The 21,704-nt window shown below is 32.9% G+C and overlaps 1 protein-coding gene across 1 annotated transcript; it reads right to left on the reverse strand.

Annotated features, from left to right (window-relative positions):
* Positions 1-758: 758 nt before the first annotated feature.
* LOC124360372 lies at positions 759-18,531 on the reverse strand. Its single transcript, XM_046813943.1, has 6 exons — positions 18,241-18,531; positions 12,320-12,644; positions 7,537-7,666; positions 5,369-5,480; positions 3,300-3,365; positions 759-1,030 (listed from the first exon to the last, which is right to left on the reverse strand). The coding sequence occupies exons 1-6, from the start codon at positions 18,268-18,270 to the stop codon at positions 866-868; spliced, it is 828 nt and encodes a 275-aa protein (XP_046669899.1). The 5' UTR covers positions 18,271-18,531; the 3' UTR covers positions 759-865.
* Between the last annotated feature and the right edge of the window lie 3,173 nt (positions 18,532-21,704).

The raw sequence follows: 21,704 nt of genomic DNA on the forward strand, positions 1-21,704 counted from the left end.
TGTACATTGTGATCCGACAGATGTTAATTAATAAGTACTGACTTTCAGAAAAAACTTAATAGAACAAAAGTCGCTTAGAATTAGTAAATTTATCAATTTTCACAATTATTTTCGTTGAAAAATTGCTTACCCCAAAAAAGGAGTGCACTCCCAGGGAAAAAGCAACCCCGGCACAGGGTAGACTTTAAAATAGAGGGCAAGTAGAACCTAAATGCAAATTTTTATAAAATCGGTGCTATATGGGGATAAATACGCAGTTTACACTTTTATACTGTCATTACTGGACTAAAAATTAAAACGTCATTTTTTTATGAAAGACTAACAAAACTTTCAGAACAGTGTTGATCATTATTACATTGGGCTCTACCCCTCAGCTGCAAACATGTTTGTTATCCATCCTGGTTAACACGAGATTCCATACTTGGACAGAATCTGTCCAATAATAAAAGATAAAGACCAGTCAGTAGATTCACTACCTCCATCCTATAACTTTGCTTCTGGTCATTTGTGATTGAAATCAAGCTTGTATCATGGCATCAATACAATTAAGATTATTGCCACATCACAACATTAAGGCCCTTGGATTCAATTTGGGTTGTATAACGAACATAAGTTTTGGATTTACAAGAGAAAACATTATACCAAATTTGGAGCATATCTTACATAAAATGCAACCACTAGAATGTTCACATACATAAAATTTGCTTTTCCTTGTGTGTTGAATGTAAGGTTTAGCTGCAAAATAGAAAAATATAACATTGATAAAAAAACATATTTATTACTCTGCATTACAGAATGCCATCACTTACACAATAGAATTCAGTTCACTTCAAACAAAAAGAATGTGCCACTGTTAGACTAATCTCTATTCCACACATAAGCGAAACAAGCCAGGAGAGTGTGGGTGTGGAATAATCACACCTTTCCTCATCAAACATTGCACATGTTCATTGCTTAAGGCACTCAATGAGACTTCAACATATTGCTCTTCTGTGTTATCCAAATTATCCATGTACGCCATTAATAGTACCTGAAAGAAATCCAACAAAATCAGTTTGGATTATTTGAAGATTTTTGCAGAAAAGAAAAGTCTAAATATGAAATCTCCTCATTAGATAAACATTTGAATGAAATGAAACATTCAATACAAACACTATGAAGAAAGTGACTTCAGTTTGGTTATATAAAAAATACTAAATTAATCCAATTACTAATAATGTTATACATATTTAGGTTAGATTATGCTTATTTTTTCACATTACTAACCTAAAAGCATCTATAGTAATCAGAGGTGTCTATTATCAATATTGAGTGTTACAAAAAATTCATTTGAATTACAACACAATTTAATTTAATTTAAATTATGAAAATAAAATCTACAGAGGCTACAAAAAATAAAATAATAAATAGCTCACCGTAAAAATAGTGATAACCCCACAAGTGCTCTAGCAATGGTGTAAGTTAACATTATACAAGCTAATAAAATACATATAAGTATTAAGAGCAAAAATGTTTATAAAACAGTAATGAAAAACAGAAATTTGTAAGAGAAAGTATCCTTAATAATGTAAAAGGTAGCTTGGGCTTCAACATCATATATATGTGCTATGAATAAAACTTCACCAATTGTTTACAGTAAAATTAGGATGTTGCTCTTATGTAATAGCAAATACAAGTTACTAATGCCCGGTACTGGTTAATTATGTTTAAATTTTAGTTGATGTCTTCCAATAGATGTACATAGCACCATTTGGCCATTGCATTTATACAGAGTGATCATTAAGTCATGCACATCAAGAGGTCAAGTGAACTTTTTTAAATTTGTGAAATAAATGCTCAAAATGGTTACCTTGTTCAGTTATGCATGCATGAACTCTTTTTATCATATTTGATGTGACGTTTTCAGCACGTTTACAGTGATGTTGATTTCCATTGTTGTGTTCATTTTCAATTCATCCAGTGTGTAAACCTTGTCTTTAAGGTAACCCCACAGGAAAACACTGGAGACGTCAAATCAGGGGATCTTGGGGGCTATAACCCTTTAAATATAATATGTTTGCCAAAAAGCCCACATAAGAATTGCATTGTGTCACACGTGAGACATGTGGCACTGTCCTGCTGCAACGAACAATCATGTTCATCATTTTCAAGGAACTAAATTGGAATAAATTGTGTAATGATGTCTTGGTACACAACACTGTCTCAGTACCTTCACTATTCAACGATGTGATACAGCACACCACACTTCAATTTACTGACAAGAGCAAGGAAGTTTGGTGGAAGACATGAGGATTTTCAATTGACTAAAGTCTTTTTTTTATGTTACTGACATAACCACTAAGATGAAACCAAGCTTTATCAGTGAAGTAAATATGGTCAAGCTGTACAACTAACTTCTCTGGTATCGAAAAATGTCCAAAACCATCTGCAGTACAGTGTGTGCTTTTGTCTACCCGGCTCTTACAGTTCCTGAACGCTATATACAAAATGTTAATTTGTTCATCACTTTCTGAGCATTAGCGGATGAAATCTGAGAACGTATTGATAGTCAGTTTCCTCAAACAGTTTGAAGGTGAGCATTGCATCACATTTCTAACCTCATCCAGAATAGCATCCGTAAAAATGGTAGCCGACCTGGTTCTCTTCCTGTCCAATTCAACTGATCTATATTCATGGAAATGGGCGATTAGTTATGTTGTTGTTGTTGAATTATGAGACACCGGAGCATCTGGGTAGTAAAAACCCATTGCTCTTGAGAAAACGTCATGTCTACAAAGCTGTAAACTCAACACTACAGACTTAATGTGGCTAGTATCCATTTCAATGGTGTCTAGATTTGTTGTCATTTGTACATTTAATGCTATCATGCAGCAGTCAACATAAATAATTCAATTAAACTACTATTTACAGAAACGCTCCTTTTGATGTGAGAGACTTAATGATAACCCTTATATTTCATCGTGATTGGAGTGTTGATTTACGCAATCTGTTATTTTTTACTATTGCTATATTTGTAAGACAAATTAAGATGAAAATGAATGATGAGATGTTATGCAATATTTTTATATCATATTTTAACTACAATTTACTGATAAATGATCATAAAAAAAGATAACACAGAATTATTAATGAAACCAATGCTTACAGCAGATTCCTACAGATAGGGACAGTACTACCATTGAAATTAGCAAGGATTGTCTTTTTTAACAATTGTTTTAATTTATGTATAACTTATCCTTTAGTTGCCCAGCGTAATGGAAAGCTCAGCCAGAGTTTATTACATTAGAAACCATACTCACCCTTAGAGTTGAAGAGAGTTCCTTCTTCACTTCCTCATCAGGACAGAGTATTTGTATTACTGTGTCCTGAAAGAAAACAATAGAGATGTAAAACTGATTTAAAAGAATGAATTCTTAATGTCCCACTAATATATGACCTTTGCTAATCTGAGAATTGGTTATGGCCTTCAGTGAGAAAATAAAAAAACAAAATTATTGATAGCTCAAAGAATTTCAGTTAAAGATAATTATTTTAACCATTGTAAACAATTTTATGCATGCAAACTGATCAAATAACAAACTTTCAAATGATCCATATAATGTTATTTTGAAATTTTAAATTGCTACTGTTTGTTCAGTATAACCAATTACACTTCAAGAATCAAGAATGTTATTTTCTTTAAACACAATTTGTGAAATAAACAGTCAATATTACACTGCATTGTAGGAAATAATCAACAATCGTATGCACAAGTATAACTATAAAATAGTCAACAACACAAACAAGTCTATAACAGTAACAATTGAAATAACAATAAAAATGATAGCTAATTTAACATATAAAGATACATATCATTAAAATACTTTTTGTTTCAACCAGTTTTCTATTACTACTTTAAAGGTACAAGCCAAGCTTTTCCAGAAAACTTATTAAAATAGCTTAATTTACACGAAGATGTGACTGGTTTTTAAGTTTTTCTAATTTGGCTGGGATTATGTCAAGCATATATTTCCTATATATATATATATATATATATATATATATATATATATATATATATATATATATATAAAAACACACACAGGGTGTACCATAAGTCAAGGATAATATTCAAAGGGGTGATAGGCCAGCCTATGACTAACCCAAATAACAAAACATGACTCTAGTAAAAGTTGGTTAGTATTGGGGATATTGACACTTTTTTTAACCACACACAGTTACTTTCCATGAATATTTCATGCACTACTGCCATAAAACTAAGGGTTTTGCTATAATTTTTCCTTTAAATTAAATTCATAATGTCATAAAATCTGGTTTAGCAGAAAAACAGGTGAATATTATTCCTGTAAACTCCTTCAACTGAAAATAATTTCAATTTTAAGGTATTTGTAATAATTAATTCATCTTCTGATTCAATGATTTGTCCTTTAAAGAAAAATCCATTACTAAACTGATATGTTTGTTTAAAAATATGTTTATGTTGCGAGGATTAAATAGTAACAGTAGGATTAAAATAGTACAATAATATTGTTTTCTAATTTATAAATAAGAATATGTTTCGAGCAATCAAAGGCAACAATTGAATTGAAATCGATTGTTAAGTGTGCAACGTCAGTTTCAAGTTACATATCGAGGTTAAAATTCACCAGATGATAAAAGCAATTCATCACTGGTTTCACCAGTTTCGTGACACAGGAAGTGTGTTGAGAGGACATTCAACCAGCGGGACAAAAACAGGTGATGACAAACTTGAAGAAATCTGACAATTTTGCATCAGAAGCCCAAAAAACTCAATTGGGCAACAAAGTCTTCAGTTAAACATACCCAAATCGACAGTTCACAATGTTATTCAAAAAACATTGAGACTTCATGCCTATAAAATTCAGTTAAGACATCAGATTAAAGTGTACAGTCTTCACCAGTTTTATGCTCAATGAGATTAATGATAATCCCAAATTTTGATTGATCCCTCACAAGTGGTGTTGTTGTTAATCATCACAATTGTCAGATATGGGGTTCACAATAACCTAACATTGTGTAGGAACGTGTGGTGTGGATTACTGTGTAGACATCACACCGAAACATTATTCATTCAGTTTCTTCCCCATAAACAGGTTTACGTATTAAACATTAGAAAGTTGAAACAGTTTCACGGAAAACACTAGCACAGGTTAACAAGCATGTAATTTAATTTATAAAGCCAACTGTTACTTTTTAATAAAAACATTGGTGCAAATAATTTGAACCCATTGAGGAAAACAATCACTTGATTGTGGTATTTGAAGTATGCATTTAAGTTTCCACACCATCTTCTAATATTGTAAGTTACTGCAAATTAATATTAGTTAAAGAAATAAAAATTAATTACCATATCCTTTTTTGCCTCTTGAAATAAAAGCCTTGACTGAGCAGAATCTTCACCTTCCTGATAAGCACATTCTTCTTCTAGGTTTGAAAAACATGAAATATACATGTTTAGCCTAAAATAAAAAGCAATTTCAAAATAGTAATTAAAGTATGCCATAGAAAGGAAATAATGATAAGAGAGTGTGGGAGGATACATAAGTTTATAGCAGTCATTAAACAGGAAAGGAGAACAGTATACTTTATAATTAAAAACTATATTTTACATAGTATAACATTTACTGAATGCCAGAGATAGTAGAGGTCAGTCGTGAAACTAAGGTTTGTCTTTGGGAAGAGGGAAGGAGGGGAATGTGTTATGTATCAGATTGAAGAGCACACAACAGAGGGTAAGCAATAAACCTGCATAAATCTAAATTTAAATCAATTATACATGTCTAATTCAAGTTAAAACATACTACTGTATTTCAAACAAGTGTGATTGTTGTTATATGTTTTTTTTTTATTATTATTATTATTATAATTAATTATTGTAGGGGTGGTTCTACACCCCTCATCCTGTCCATTAGTTACACCACTGATTTAAGTTCAATTTCTGCCATGACCTGAGCACTACTAATAAGTATTGCCTAACTGATACTGAACAAAGATATCAAAAGTTTATATAAGAAATAGCAAAGGTACAAATCCTTACTTGCCCTATGCACATCAGTATTGTCTAGTAATATTGAACAAGGATACCAACAGTGTAAGGTAGAGATGCCATAGGTTCATTTCCTGCATTAACCACTATGCTATTAGTATTATCTGTAATTATCCAACTCTGAATTGTGACTCTACATTTTATTCGGTTTTAAAATATTCTACACGTTCACATCAGCTGACTGCTCAGGCAGGTATCCAAATGTGGAATGTTTCTCACTCTGAGAAGATATTACTATTTTTTATATCATTATTTTCTGTTCCCTCAGTTCGGACTCGTGGCAACCCTGATGGCTGTCCAGCAATGCCATAAATAATTTTGTCACTTTTTACTACTGATACCGATTTATAATGCAAATACTATTGGTTGTATATAATAGTGTTTATCTTGTATAAAAGTAGCAGTAGAGAGGAAAGGTAGTAGTAGATAGTACGTAATGTGCCATGGTGATTGACTGCTAGAACTCTCACAGTGAGAAAGAATACTACTGGGGCAGAAACGTCTACAATAACACACTATATGAAGTCTTTTTTTTATTTTTTAGCCTTTTAGAAGCTCCTATGGTAGTAAAAAAGTTATTTCTAATAAAATCAGTTTTAAAATTTTGTTCTAACCATGGTGTTGCTGACTGGGCAACATACATACATGCATAGGTAATGTTATCTTATTTCATATAAAATTATTTATTTTAGTCATATTCAACAAAAATAACATATATACAATACAATTTTCAACATTGAATTTAGGTGTATTGGATGGATTTGCCACGGTGAACTTGTAAAACAGATTTATATAGTCCATGAGGATTACTACTACCATAATATATTCCGTTTGACTCAGAGTAATAAACATTTTAGAGGGTAAAAATTTCTTTAGTATTGTAGGATTATGACTACCATAATATATTCCGTTTAACTAAGAATAAAAAACATTTTAGAGCGTAAAAATTTCTTTAGTATTGTAGGATTATGACTACCATAATATATTCCATTTGACTGAGGGCAATTAACATACTAGAGGATAAATATTTCTTTAGCATTGTAGGATTATGACTACCATAATATATCCCCTTTGACTGAGGGCAATGAACATACTAGAGGATAAATATTTCTTTAGTACTGTAGGCTATTTATAAAGCTAGTGAATTGTAGATCATGCTAGTTAGCTACTGGCCAAGCATCTGAGGCTTCGTTTTTTAACATGGAGATAAAGTGTAAAACTGCATTTTAAGCAGGAGCTTGTCTAAAATCCATAAAAGTTCACTTCTGAAACTTGCATTTTAGTGTCTCGATGCTAATGAATTTAAAGTGTTTATGGGAATAACTGTACTGAATATAAATTATAAACCATTAGTATTAACATTATAATACTAAACAGTTGTTGAATAGTGTTCCCTGGTAACAGTTTGAGTAAGGAAAAGATAATATATCCATCTAATAATAGTTTTTATTCTGAAATCCCAAATGTACCTGTTGCTGTCAATTTTTGATTTCTTTGTTTGTTCTGTTTGCTGTTGTACTTCTTGGCGGACTTCATTGTAGCGGTGGTTGAGGTTCGAGGAATACTCCTGATAAGCAAGCACTGTGTATTTTGGAATACCTGAAAACGACTTTAATACTTACAAATGTTACACAATTAAAAGTTAAATCATGTTTTTTGGCCTGGATATCACCCTAATCCAGGAACCTTTCATCAAAAAAGATTACGTCAGGGGCCTGATGACTCAGGTTGGTAATCTTATATACGATCGAACAAATGAAAAACCAAGATCGTGTCTTACTTTAGAAACATATAATTGGTTTTCCTGTTACAAATCAATTACAAAAGACCTGGTGGCAGTGGCAGTGAAAGTAGTAATTTTTGTCTCAGCATATTTCCCTAACCCTTCAACACACTGCCCACAGGTGAAATACAAAGGCTACTGCAGTACTGTGGAGAAAGAGCCCTCATTCATGGCTGCGAGTGCAACGCGCACTACACCTACTAGGATAGCACCAACATTAACCCCAGAGGTGAGGATCTCCTGCAATTTATTTGTAATAATTACCTTATTCTAAAAAATATGGGGTCTAATCCCACTTTTTAAACAAGAGGTTTTGGATATTACCTTATCTAAAGGCCTTAAAGGTGTTAACGTTGAAAAGTAGCATGTCTCACAGGAGACCTCACTCTCGAACCATTGTCCCATTAGGTTCGACATTGGAAGGTTCAATGGGAGGTTAGCAACACTCAAAAACAAAATCTGAAAACTTCTTAAATTGGTAACAAGGACAGATGACTGGATCCCATACCAATATGCCCTAAATGAATACAAGAAGAAATTTGGAAAAATAAAAGAAGAATCTGGAGAAACTTTTTCAAAAACATAAAGAGCCTGCCAGAGGCTGCTAGGCTTCATAAAACTCTCCAAACTGATCACTCTCTAAGGTCTTTAGTATAGGCCAATGGAGGTCTTACGATGAGCAAGAAGGAAAATCTAGAACTGTTGTTCCAGGCAGTCTCTTGACTCGAAATAAGGACTTTAATTCTCTAGCAGAGAAGAGATCTGGTCAAGAGGATGCTAAATCCAGACAATAGTCAAAAAGAATCTTCACATCTGAAAGGATTGAATGGGTAACAAGATCCTTTCAACAATTTAAATCTCCTGGGGCGCACAGTGTTTTCCTGGCCCTTCTCCAGGAGGGGTTGGACATTCTACTAAACACATTGGCTATCCTGTTTAGAAGCAGTTATGCCCAGGGGTTCATTCCAAAGAACTGGAGGACAGCACTTGTAATGTTTGTGTGAAAAAAGGACAGAGATCCATCTCAACCCAATTTGTACAGACCTACAGTATTAGCCTAACCTCCTTCATAATAAAAAACTAGGGAAAAATAATTAATAGACATACAAAGGATGAAACCATACTGGGACACCTACTCAGTCTATATCAACATGCATACGTGGAAGGTAAGTCAACTACCACCGCTCTCCACAGCTTAGTTCAACCTGTTTTAATTAGTACAACCTGTTCTGGAAGGTATCAGGATAACAAATTCTGACGCAGTCAAGTATCTAGACATAGTCCTGGATAAGAGCCTAACATGGAACCAACAATTGAGAATACAATATCCCAAGTGACAAAGGTTCTCGGGCCTTGTAAAAGACTCTTTAGAACTAAAATGGGGACTGAAACCCAAAATGATTTATTGGATCTATTAAGCCATAACAAAACCATTGATCGCATGTGCAGCATTAGTGTGGTGGCCGAAAGTAGAACAAAAAACAGTTGCCAAGAGGCTACAGAGTCTTCAAAGGTTAGCCTCAAAGATAAGGTTAGCCTTAAGAGAAGATAAGGTTTTGATAAGGATAACAGGGGCAATGAGCACCTGTCCAACCCTGGTACTTGAGGTGGGATATACTCATCTGGGGCAGGAGGAGAAATACTGCCACATTAAGTGCAATGAAGCTCCTAGGTACAAAGATGATTAAGTCTACCTCTTCAGAAGGGTACATGAAAATAACTCAGGAATTTTCTGAGGCTGAAACCAACGTATCAGAAAGTACAGTTTTTTCAAAAACTATACATAATCTCCATTGAAGACACGGGAAGATGAAGTAAAAAGGAGGCCTACCCTACTAAAAGAATCCATAAATTCTACACAGATGGATCAGGCCTGGATTCAATGGCAGGATTTTGTATTTACGGACCAGGAGTTAACCTAGCCCTGGGAAAACACACTACGATTTTCTGAGCGGAAATCATGACAATAGAATCATGCACCAGAAAACTCATAAAAATGAAGCCAAAAGGACCAGAATACTTTAATCCTCCTCTTTTGATAGCCAGACTGCACTAAAGGCACTTGACCATATTTTTCTACAGTCGCATTCCCCTACGATAGTGTCTGACCTTCTCTCACTAAGTAGATTGGTGTGTTCTCGGGTTATGGGTCAGATTACGAGACATGGTCACCTGAGGAAGCATCTTCATAGAATTGGCATCCATTGGGAGGATCCACTCTATAAAATGTGTGATGAACAGGAGGAAACTGCTGAACTCCAGCTCTTTGATTGTCCTGCGATAGCAGGGGAGAGGTATGCCATCTTTGGTAGTTTTGCCAAGGGTGGTGAATTTCCCCAGGAGAACCTGATAGTTTGTTTTTGGCGGTTTTTGGAACTGCTAAAACCGTAAGACTGGTAGGCCTCATGGTGTACTCCCAGAAAGCGCAAAAGGCCCTTGAGGCTTAAGTGCATGGCAATAGGCCACTCCATAAAAGAAAGGCACTTGACACCTGATCATTTGATTCTAAAGTACTTTGGGAATGCAAGAATGTTCTAGTGGAACTGGTAAAGAAGAACAGTTACACTAGGTTGGGTGCCAGGCCATGAGGGCGAAATTCAAGGAAACGAAAAAGCAGATACCCTTGCCAAAATACAGAATCCCTCATGGTAAAGTCTGAACCAGGCTGTGGAGTAGCTTCTCCTACAGCGAAGCTCTCGTAAAAGATCAGGAAAAGAGGATTAGATCCTTAAACTGGAGTAGGACCTCATGATAAAGACAATCAAAAATACTTATCTCTCCTTAAGCTAAATGGTGGGTATCTAACCTAGAACAAAGTAAGGAGGGACATTTTATGAAGATGTGTCTTAGTTAGACTGATGAATGCAGACTATGAGGAGAAGCAGAAGAATCAGCAGAATACATATGGCTAAATTGTCCTTCCATATCTAAAAGTAGGAAAGAATTGCTAGGGCCATATCTTTTCAGCCCCAAGGACATCAGAGAATTTGATGTCTCAAATTTGAAGCTCTCAAATTTGATTGGCTTCTGTAAATGTCTCAGGTTCCGAGGGCACAAACTTAAGTAAGGGAGGCACAAAGATCTTTTTAGGACTATGTGCGGAGACAACTGTCTCTTTCCCTTATAAAAGACCAATTTCGTGCAGAATTTTACGCAGAGTCTCTTTTCTCTACGGTAAATCGATTTTGTCCTTTACACTAGGGAGCAGAACACTTTAGGGTGAATATAGTAATAATTTATGATATTTTTAATTATGCATTTGTCAAAAGTGTCGATTATTGAAGTCCGGTGAGCCGCATGTTTTGTTTTCTTTCCTGGGATCTATAAGAACAAATTACCAAACATTTTACACTCAGTTCACTCAATTTTATAAATACTACTTAGGGATTTGGATATGTAAATAACCGCTCTTTCAGTAGTTTTCTTCAAAGGAAACACTTAACAACAATGGCAATACATGCTTCACTATATATTATTTTCTCTTTTGCAATTACTCGTAGTACCCATCACTTAGAAACTCAAATCGACAATAAAATGATGCAGTCACAATTATGGTAATGAACAAACTCATGACTAATGTTTTTAGCAAAATTACTAGAGGAAGTGCGAGGAGGAGGGTGTGAAAGAGAAGGGGGAGGAAGAACGCCAGACCCGATTCTTTGAAAAACCTCCCTGCACCCCTCATATGTCGCTATCTTTTTCCTGGCAGTCGGATTGTAAGAGTAGAGTGGGAGGGGGGATATTTGACAGCGGCACTTTCAAGGAGATTGTGCAAATAGCAAATAAAATTTGCTATATTAATTAATGTTATTTATTTATTCTTAGCTGGTAGGCTCTTGCAAATAACCGATACTGGATATGGAGGAATTACTGTATATATAGTAAATACTCTCAATTTCTGTAAAAAGCAACAATACAACTAAAAACTATGTAGATAATTACTGTATTTCAATTAAATAAACTACAAGTATTTCAAAAAGAAAACTACACCAAAGTTACTGAAATTAATGTATACAACCAAAGTTTTCTGATGAAGACAGCTGTGAATGTACAGTCTTTGACATGTGCATCTCTTAAACACCTCAATAATTCAAATAAAAAGTCAAAGACTTAAACATGATTTATCTTGACTATTAAAACTTCAATAAACTAAAAATTTGTTTAAAACGATTAAAAATATATTTCTTGGTAATATATCTTATTTAATAAAATGAAATCAACATGAATTGTCTGCTCATATGATCAGTTAGTAACTCAGCAGACAATACACAGTATTTTATTATGTACACTGCTCATGGTTTTTGGTAGACAATATAATGTCCATTGTCCATTGAGATAAGGAAAGTTACAGGAATTGTTCATTTTGTTATATTCTTAAAACCATTATTTATATAAAAAACTTTTTTAAACGTTCATAATTATTTATATGATTTCTAGATAGAAAATGAAAATATTAAATATTAAGTTACCATTAGGATTACAACTCTCCAGTATTTCAGTCAATTTGTCACAAGCATTCCCTTTGCTATTTAAAATATCAGAATATTCCTCATTATAGCTTTTAGAAAAGCTACGTGATCGTGATGTTCTGGCGCTTTTTAGACGTTTTGAGTACAGTTCTCCCAAACTTTCCAACTTGGGTGCTATTTCATTTATCTCTTGACAAATGATAGCAAATACATCATCTTGAGAAAATACATCATTCAATCCTTGAATCTGAGAATGGCTTGAAACATGTGAAACTAGTTGAGGGTTGTATTCAGAAATAATCGAACATGAAGGTTCAGCAGCAACCTGAAAAAAAAAAATATATACATACATAAAACACAACAACGACAATTATTTTCTTATTAGAAATTGTATAATTTATTCTAATGTATATATACACATTCATTAAATTTGTGTAAGCAGTAATAGCCTAATCTAAGTTCAATAAATATTGAATCACAAAAAATACTCCCTCCACCGGGACTCGAACCCAGGTCTCTTACTTGCCAGTAGAGTATGCTACCACTATTGCGTATAACTTAAAGTTTGACTCATAGTGTATTAGTTCATAGCCACCTGGCTGAGTTTCAGCGGAGCAAGTACCTTTTGTGATTCAAACTTTATTGAAATTAATTTTGCCTATTGCCGTTTATACAAATGTTTGTTTAACTAGGCCTTTTAATCATATATATATATATATATCAGGTCTCTTACTTGCCAGTAGAGTATGCTACCACTATTGCGTATAACTTAAAGTTTGACTCATAGTGTATTAGTTCATAGCCACCTGGCTGAGTTTCAGCGGAGCAAGTACCTTTTGTGATTCAAACTTTATTGAAATTAATTTTGCCTATTGCCGTTTATACAAATGTTTGTTTAACTAGGTCTTTTAATCATATATATATATATATATATATATATATATATATACTTTTTGCTATTTCAATTTCCGATTTCCCTTGATCCAACACTATGTTGGCATCAACACATAATTGGTCTCAAAATTAAACTTAGCAGAAGCATTTATGCCTTAAAACGCTTATGTAGTGAACTGGACCAAAACGGGATCCGCACTGCCTATTTTGGTATTTTTCAATCGCATATTACCTATGGTCTTGTTGTATGGGGTGGAGCCTCCCATGCCGAAGAGATATTTGTATTACAGAAAAAAGCTATCCGTATCATTGCCGGAGCTGGTAGGCTTGATCACTGTAGGGATATTTTTGTACAACTCAGGATTCTCACTCTACCTTGTCTGTATGTAATGCAATGCTTGTTGTACCTTAGAAAAGATGAAGACAGAATTATGCTCAGAAATTAAATCCACTCATACAATACAAGAAATAGCCATTTAATAAATTTACCTCCACATAGACTTAGCAAAAGTGAAAAAACCCTCTGCACATTGCATCTAGATTTATGAACAAATTGCCTATGAAAATGAAAAAATTAAAATACTGTTCTTTTAAATCAAAATTATACAATTTCTTGTTAAATAATACATTTTATTCAATAAGTGAGTTTTTATTGAGTCAATGGACTGACAATGACTTCTTTAACTAGTGAAGTACAATTATAAATTATACTGACCTGCCTATGTATTTGTGTGAAATATCTTGTGGCCAATAAATTATTCTATTCTATTCTAAAGCATTTCAATTGATGCTGTATTTTTTAAATCTTGTTTCTCAACTTACAAATTTTTAATACTGTAAATGTTTTGTAACAATATACTTGACTGAAAAAATCATCATTAAATGTATTGTTTTTAAGAAGTATACTCTTTTCATTTAATAAACATATATTGAATTTTCTGGCTCATTTTTTGTATGCATTAATTTAATATGTTTATTATTAGGCTATTTTAAATTATTCTCTTCAGAATTAAATTCTCTAAAAATTTTAGTTAAAAAGTTTGTGTTTATTTATTACCCATTTAATGAAGTTAATACACTTCAAATCTAAACAAAACAAGTTTTTAAAGACAGAATTTGGCATATTTTGCCTGATATCTCAAAAATGGATGGTCTTAACTTTATTGTATGGTTTGGGACGTATTGTATTTAATTTTTCAGTCCATTTAACATAAAATCCAATATATTTAATAACTGTCTTCACGAAATAAAAACATCAGTTTAGTTTTATTTCTGCTGTTTCCTATAAAATCGGGTGAAATCTTTCGCTAGCCTTAACTTGCTAACAGAGCGTTTCCGGACTTATGCTTACATAAACATTTTTATTAATTTGATGAGGGGAAACCACCTGAGAAGTTTGTCGGGTTACTTGTAGGACACCCTGCATACATAATCGAAAAAGTTTTTTATTCATTATTCAATTATTAGTTCAATCACTACATTGAAAACACAAAACCTTAAAACTTTTCACATGTGAGTCTTTTCGATAGCAAGACTACCTTTGTTAGACACATCACAAAAGTACATAAAAAAAATAAATTTGTTTATTTTTAATAATAGTTGAGACATTTGATTTTAATTTTAATTTGCCATTTGTGAAGTAGTGAAATAAATTTAAGGTAATTATTATTGGAATTGTAGCCTACTACGCTATATAAATTTAGAAACCTATTTTTTATAATTTTCATGTAAGTAATATTGAATTTTGTCTTGGCTTGGGATGGCTTCATCGAAAAGCCTTACAAATAAAAAACTATAAGTATTGGTTTGTGTGATTTCAATATACTGTTTGAACTAAGAAAAGCCAATAAAAGCTCCCTCCACCATCAACATTCAATTATTACTTTACAAGATATGCGAACTGTACTGTAATTTGAAAAACCTAAAACGTAATTTAGTTTGACACTTTAATTTCAGCAGTTTTAGGTAATCAAACTGAATATTGAGGATTCGATAATCATAAATAGCCTCTCAATGATTTGATTGCCATAGTGACCACTTATTATACTGCAGCCTATAAAATGGGTAGGGTACAATAAGCAGACCCGGTTTTTATATCATAATTGGCAAACGATATTACTTAATCATAACCATCGATATAATCAATCGATACTGATTAATTATTTTAAACTATATATCAACAGCTGTAAACACTTTCAAATAATACACATAGGGTAATATTTCAATTTTACATTAGTAATTTTGACTATTAAAAATGGTATTCAATTTTCGAAAACTACACGACATTGCTTTCAAAGATGATAAGACATGTTTTTCGTGGCTTCAACATTTTGGAGTCTTACCAAAAATCCCATTATGTGAAATTTGTGAGAAAGAAACAACTGTAACTGTGAGAGGAGCAAATGTGGTCGTCTTCAGTTTTCCTAATTTTGGTTATAATAATTTGTTTGATAACTGTAAATATTAAATTCATATTTTAATTTAAAACATATGATTGTTATTGAGGACTATAGATACTTTTATATCGATTGATAGTCTAGAATTTGGGGTAGGGTACGATAAGCGGACCCGGTTTTTTATATCGAAATTGGCAAACGATAATACTTAATCATAACCACCGATATAATCAATCGATACTGATTAATTATTTTGAACAAATAACTTGTAACATAATCTATATCAACAGCTGTAAACACTTTCAAATAATACACGTAAGGTAATATTTCAATTTTACAAATATAATTAACATTTTATTATTAAAAATGGCAGTCAGTTTTAGAAAACTACACGACATTGCATTGAAAGATGATAAGACATGTTTTACGTGGCTTCAACATGTTGGACTCGTACCGAAAAATCCATTATGTGAAATTTGTGGGAAAGAAACAACTGTAACTGTGAGAGGAGCAAATATGGTCGTCTTCAGTTTTCCTAATTTTGCTTATAATAATTTGTTTCATCACTGTAAATATTAAATCCATATTTTAATTTAAAACATATGATTGGGGCCACTAATTATACTTCAAACAAATAGGCTATAGTTTAACAGACAATTCATATTTTATTAACATTTTTTGAGTCCTTGGGTAGGGTACAATAAGCGGACCCGGTTTTTTATATCGAAATTGGCAAACGATATTACTTAATCATAACCATCGATATAATCAATTGATACTGATTAATTATTTTAAACTATATATCAACAGCTGTAAACACTTTCAAATAATACACGTAGGGTAATATTTCAATTTTACATATAAGTAATTTTCGTACCAGTAAGATTAAACGCCGGGGCGGCAAATCACGAATTTGACGTTACCAACGTATTCTGCTCACCCTCCTGAACAAAAAATATATATAGTACTATGGGGTGCAAATGACAAATAACATGATTTTAGGGGGTATTGATAAGTGGTTAAGTTCCTAATGTTTTAATGTTCAGTTTGTGTGCTGTGTCTGGATAATCTGTTTACTTGAATATTATCTGCGGCCGGGACTGATAGCAGCCTGATAACGTATCTGTTATCTGAGTTATCCGGGGCATGGGTCAGTTCTACACAAGATATCGTGTTCAGTAGGTCGGATTGAGTGAGTGCGTTTACAATGATGAATCAACCATCCACTAGTTCAACCAACCCTAGTGAATTGTGTGTGTCGGAGTGTTTCGTAGGGCACGTTAAGAGTTTACGTTTTAACCGAAACGAAATTATCTCTTTTTTAATTGAACATGGAATTTAAAAAAATGAGTGTATGTGTTCGTCGTGCAGTCGAGTGGTGTTTTTAAACCGGGAGACTTTGTTGTTTCGTTGTGATAGACGACTTTTTTGTTGCTGCTGCTCAGCTGTATCCGCCAACACACTAATGGTATGTGTTCTCTGATCCATCTATATATTTGAGTTTTTCATGATTTATTTACTTTTTTAACTTTACATAATTGCCTTTGCATTACATTTCAATTTATATTTTTGATCAGCCCCTCTAGTATTTTATATTTTACTGATAGGTACTATCTCGAGGGATGTTTTTCTTTTATTGACATCAGCACGGGCTTCGGCAGCACCTTCGGTCGGAGGCACTCGTAATTAATTTTTTCTCGAAATTAACAAAAAACATTATTTATTTTGATCAAAATTCTGCTCATTTCTGTATTATTTTCCATTTACGTTTGCAAAGATGGCGGCGCAACCGATGACGTCATCACGAGGTTCAATCATTGGCCACAAAAGGTCACGTGACACTAGACGTGGATGTAGAACATGGAGATATTACTGAAAAGTTATTTAATTTTTCATTTTCTAGAATTTCGTTATTTCTCATTTCCACCCCAGCAAACCTTATACTTTTTTTTCTATATGACGATTCCAATAAGTTTTTAACGCAAAACTCGTATTTTTCCGCCCCGGCCGTTAATATGATAATTACCGTAATTTTGATTATTAAAAATGGCGGTCAATTTTAGAAAACTACACGGCATTGCTTTGAAAGATGATAAGACATAGGCTAAATAAAATATATTGTTTTTGTGGCTTCAACATGTTGGACTCGTACCGAAAAACCCATTATGAGAAAATTTGTGGGAAAGAAACAACTGTAACTGTGAGAGGAGCAAAATATGGTCGTCTTCAGTTTTCCTAATTTTTGTTATAATAATTTGTTTATCACTGTAAATATTAAATTCATATTTTAATATAAAACATATGATTGTTATTGAGGACTATAGGTAGACTAGATACTTTTATATCGATTGATAATCTAGGATTTGAGATGCGAAAATTAGGTATCGATGACTACATTCTTCGATATAAAAAACCGGGTCCGCTTATCGTACCCTACCTGAGTTCTTGAAATCACAAAAACTAGTTTTACTTTTCTTATTCTTTTTCAGCTCAGCTAGCCTATTTAACTACATGCTTCATAGTTCACTAATATTCTCTACTATGCCCAATCTTAACTTCTTGTGATTTCTCCTGGCTTTGAACAACATAGTAAAATTATGATTATAAAGTATGTTATAATAGTCTACTTACAAAACCTGCCGAAGGTATCGGTAAGGACATGATCTTTATTCCTTAGTAAAGTTTGAATAATGAAATTTTTATTCATAAGACTGTGATCATAATCTTTTCTTCTGAGAAGTTAACAATAATAACACTATCACAGAGTCACTATGTTCATTTATTTTAACAACTTATGATTGTTTCTGGTAGAGACTGCAGATAATTTCTTATTCTTCTTTTTAGTTTTAAATGTGAAAATGGCGGTAAATAGGCAACTCCAAACCACTGTAACCAAGACTGCAAAATATGTCAGATTAAAAAAACAAAATGTTCCATTTTTATTTTTAACAGTTCTGTTGTATAGAAAAGAAAAATACTCCACTCTCTCAAACACACATAAACCCTAATTTGAAAATAGGATGAATTTCTGTATCAGATCATCGAAAATACATCGAATACTATATACCACCGTATGAAAATTAGTGGTATACCGACCATAGAGTAAGGAATGAAAATGAAAAATATAGGTGTAAAAAGTCGGTATCATAATTTGATTACCAAGAGCTCTCTCACTGTTCAAACCCCAAAGCTCACCTAAAACATAAACCTTTCTCTCTGACAAAAAAAGTAACAAAAAATGCTTGAGTCTAACAGTAAATATGATTTTTAGTGAAGAATTCATATTATTTGATTTGATTAAATGTGTGTAATAACAAAAATTATTTGTATATTCTTCTTTCGTCACCTCACTCCAAACAACAACAAAACATTGGATTCTTCCACCATATAAAACCTCGCAGCAGCTAAAAACAACAAAGAAAATGTAGATATATTACTCTCGCCAATATAAATTAACATTATCACTATCATTATATCGGTGGGGAGGGAGTTATCACTATCGGGAAATCTGGGAATTTTACACATCTCTCAGTTAAGCAACGGCACAGGGGACGTAAATATGTTAACCCGGAATATGTTTAAATGCTATAATATTAAAATTTGCAAGTTTGAAAGCCTTCCGAATAACTGTCACGGTATTCTTGTTTTGAACCCTTCAAAACGGTTATAACAAGTACAACATTGTTGCAGACAAAATAATAACAAAACACATAAGAATTGAACCATTTATGTAAATTTAAATGGATTTACAGAGGCTGTATTTTAAATTACATCATACTCTACCACCTTCAATATATATATATATACATTAACAAAAATTCTATTCTTTACTTTAGCTTTAAACAATTTAACTCTGTCTTTTAACATGAAAACAACTTGAAGTTTATTATTATTATTTACGACAAAATTTAGACGTTACTAATAAGTTGGATAGGTACTTACAATTTGCATAAATTTCTCGAGATAGTCACCAAGTGACACACAAATGGGGTAAGATTCCATAGATAGTGTGAAAAACTGAAACTCTGTCTTAACTGTTGACTCCCATTATTTTACTGAAGGTCAGTAGGACAGCCGGCCCAATTCATAATTCACAGCTGATTCCAAATTAGGTATATAGCTGGAGATTGTCCAAAGAACAAGTCGTCCACGTACAAAAGCCCAGTGACTACTAAGGTTGAAGAGACTGAAGAAATCGTGTCATATCGATCATGGCGTTGGAGAGGACCCAACACAGGACCGCTATATGGGACTCTATTCCATGTTCGTAGATGAAATGGTCATATCTTCAAAGCGCACATTCATACCAATATCTTCGTGAAAGTGACCGAAGCGACGGACATAACCGACTACTATTGTTGAGAATCTTTTGAACCTGCATATTTCTGCAGACCCTTTCAAAATCAGATTTAAAGTTACAAACACTGCACTAGTGCTTTCTTTGGTGATTAGTTGGATTAACCGTAGAACCGTGGGTAGAATTTGGTTGTCTTGTGCACTTAAATAATAAACGACTTTAGAACGTTTAAAAACGTACAATTGAATTCCGAGACTAACTGGAATTCATGTTATTTAATACATTAATGAGAGCTGGCAATAATGTAAAGAACTATAAACTACAATGTTAATGTATTCGATAGTTTAGGTATATCTAATCGATAATTTTGTTCCCTGATTAGATTGTGGAGGTGGTCGCTTACTATAGTGCACTTCTGCTGTAAATTTAAAAAACACACTCATTAAATTTCTTGAAGTAAAATGAGAAAGGATTTATTTTTCTTTAATTACCAGGACAAAATATTAATTTTTGTTGTTGCAGCGGAATTCAAATGGTTTTGTAGTGGAATCACTAATCTTCATTGAAGCAATGTTGTCAATTATGGAGTACTCAATTTAAAGTAAAATCACTCCACTTGGAATAATTTTGGGGTAACCTGGTATTTGGGGCTATTTTGGGGTGATTCGAAAATCTAACCTGATAACTCTGATTAACTGTTGTTAGTTCTGAACTTATCTCATCAATTAAAGACGCTTGGAGAACTTAGGAAAAAATTTAAACTTGTAGTAAATGTTGTTAAAATAACATTTTCCAAATATTATCTTTTTTTGGACGATGCCTTTCGAAACTAAGGTTTCATCGTCAGGCGATTCCGATTGTGGTTTAGAATGGCTTCGTTCAAAAAATCTATTACATTGAAAAATGTTGTTTTATTAACATTTACTACTATTTTATTATCACATCAATATTCTTGGTGTAACTGAACTAAGTGTTCACTGGTTTTTCGGTAAAAATAAGATTTAATTATTTCACTTGGCACTATTTAGTAAACTAATTCAATTTTGTACATACATTATATTTTGGCATAACTACCTCTCTTTCTGCCCACAGTCTCATTCTAACCTAACGGGAAGATGAGATGTAGGTTGGTGTAAAATGCGCTGTACTTCAGCTGAGTTATTATTTAAGATGATCTCTTTTAAAATATGTTTAAACATAGTTTACAGTTTAAAAGTCTTGTAATGTAGTCCAGAGATAACCCGTCTTAATATGTAAGCTCCACACTCGAAGTAGAAGTCGCATACACTCTTAGATAATGGAATAGAGAATTTTGATCCATAAAAGTATGCAGAACAATACTGAGAACTGGGTAGATGTTTTTAAAATGAAAGCAAATTGTGGATTGTCTTTTCTTTAATTTGGAAATAGTTACACAACTGATGTTATTGCCTTACTCAATTGCTTATGTAGAAATAGTTTTCAGTGAAATTATATAAAAAAAAACACTCAATGCAAACGCATGTTTTGACATTGAATTATGTAAATAATTAATGAAACCACGTAATGCAATTTTGGGATAGTTTGGAAAAAAATGGTGTTTTTATATTTTAGTTTGGGGTAATTTTGAGTTCGATTGGTGGTGATATGACGGCTTATTGTTGGCAACACTGGACCGAAGTATCAACATTCAACACAAACAAATTAGGCAGTGGAATCATGTGCTTACCTATAAAGTTAGGTTAAAGTAATTGTGAATAAACTGAAATTAATATTTTTAGTTGTATTCTATGTTGTATACATCTTTATTCATTTCAAA

Source organism: Homalodisca vitripennis, chromosome 4 (assembly GCF_021130785.1).
Source record: "Homalodisca vitripennis isolate AUS2020 chromosome 4, UT_GWSS_2.1, whole genome shotgun sequence".
NCBI classification, from domain to species: domain Eukaryota; kingdom Metazoa; phylum Arthropoda; class Insecta; order Hemiptera; family Cicadellidae; genus Homalodisca; species Homalodisca vitripennis.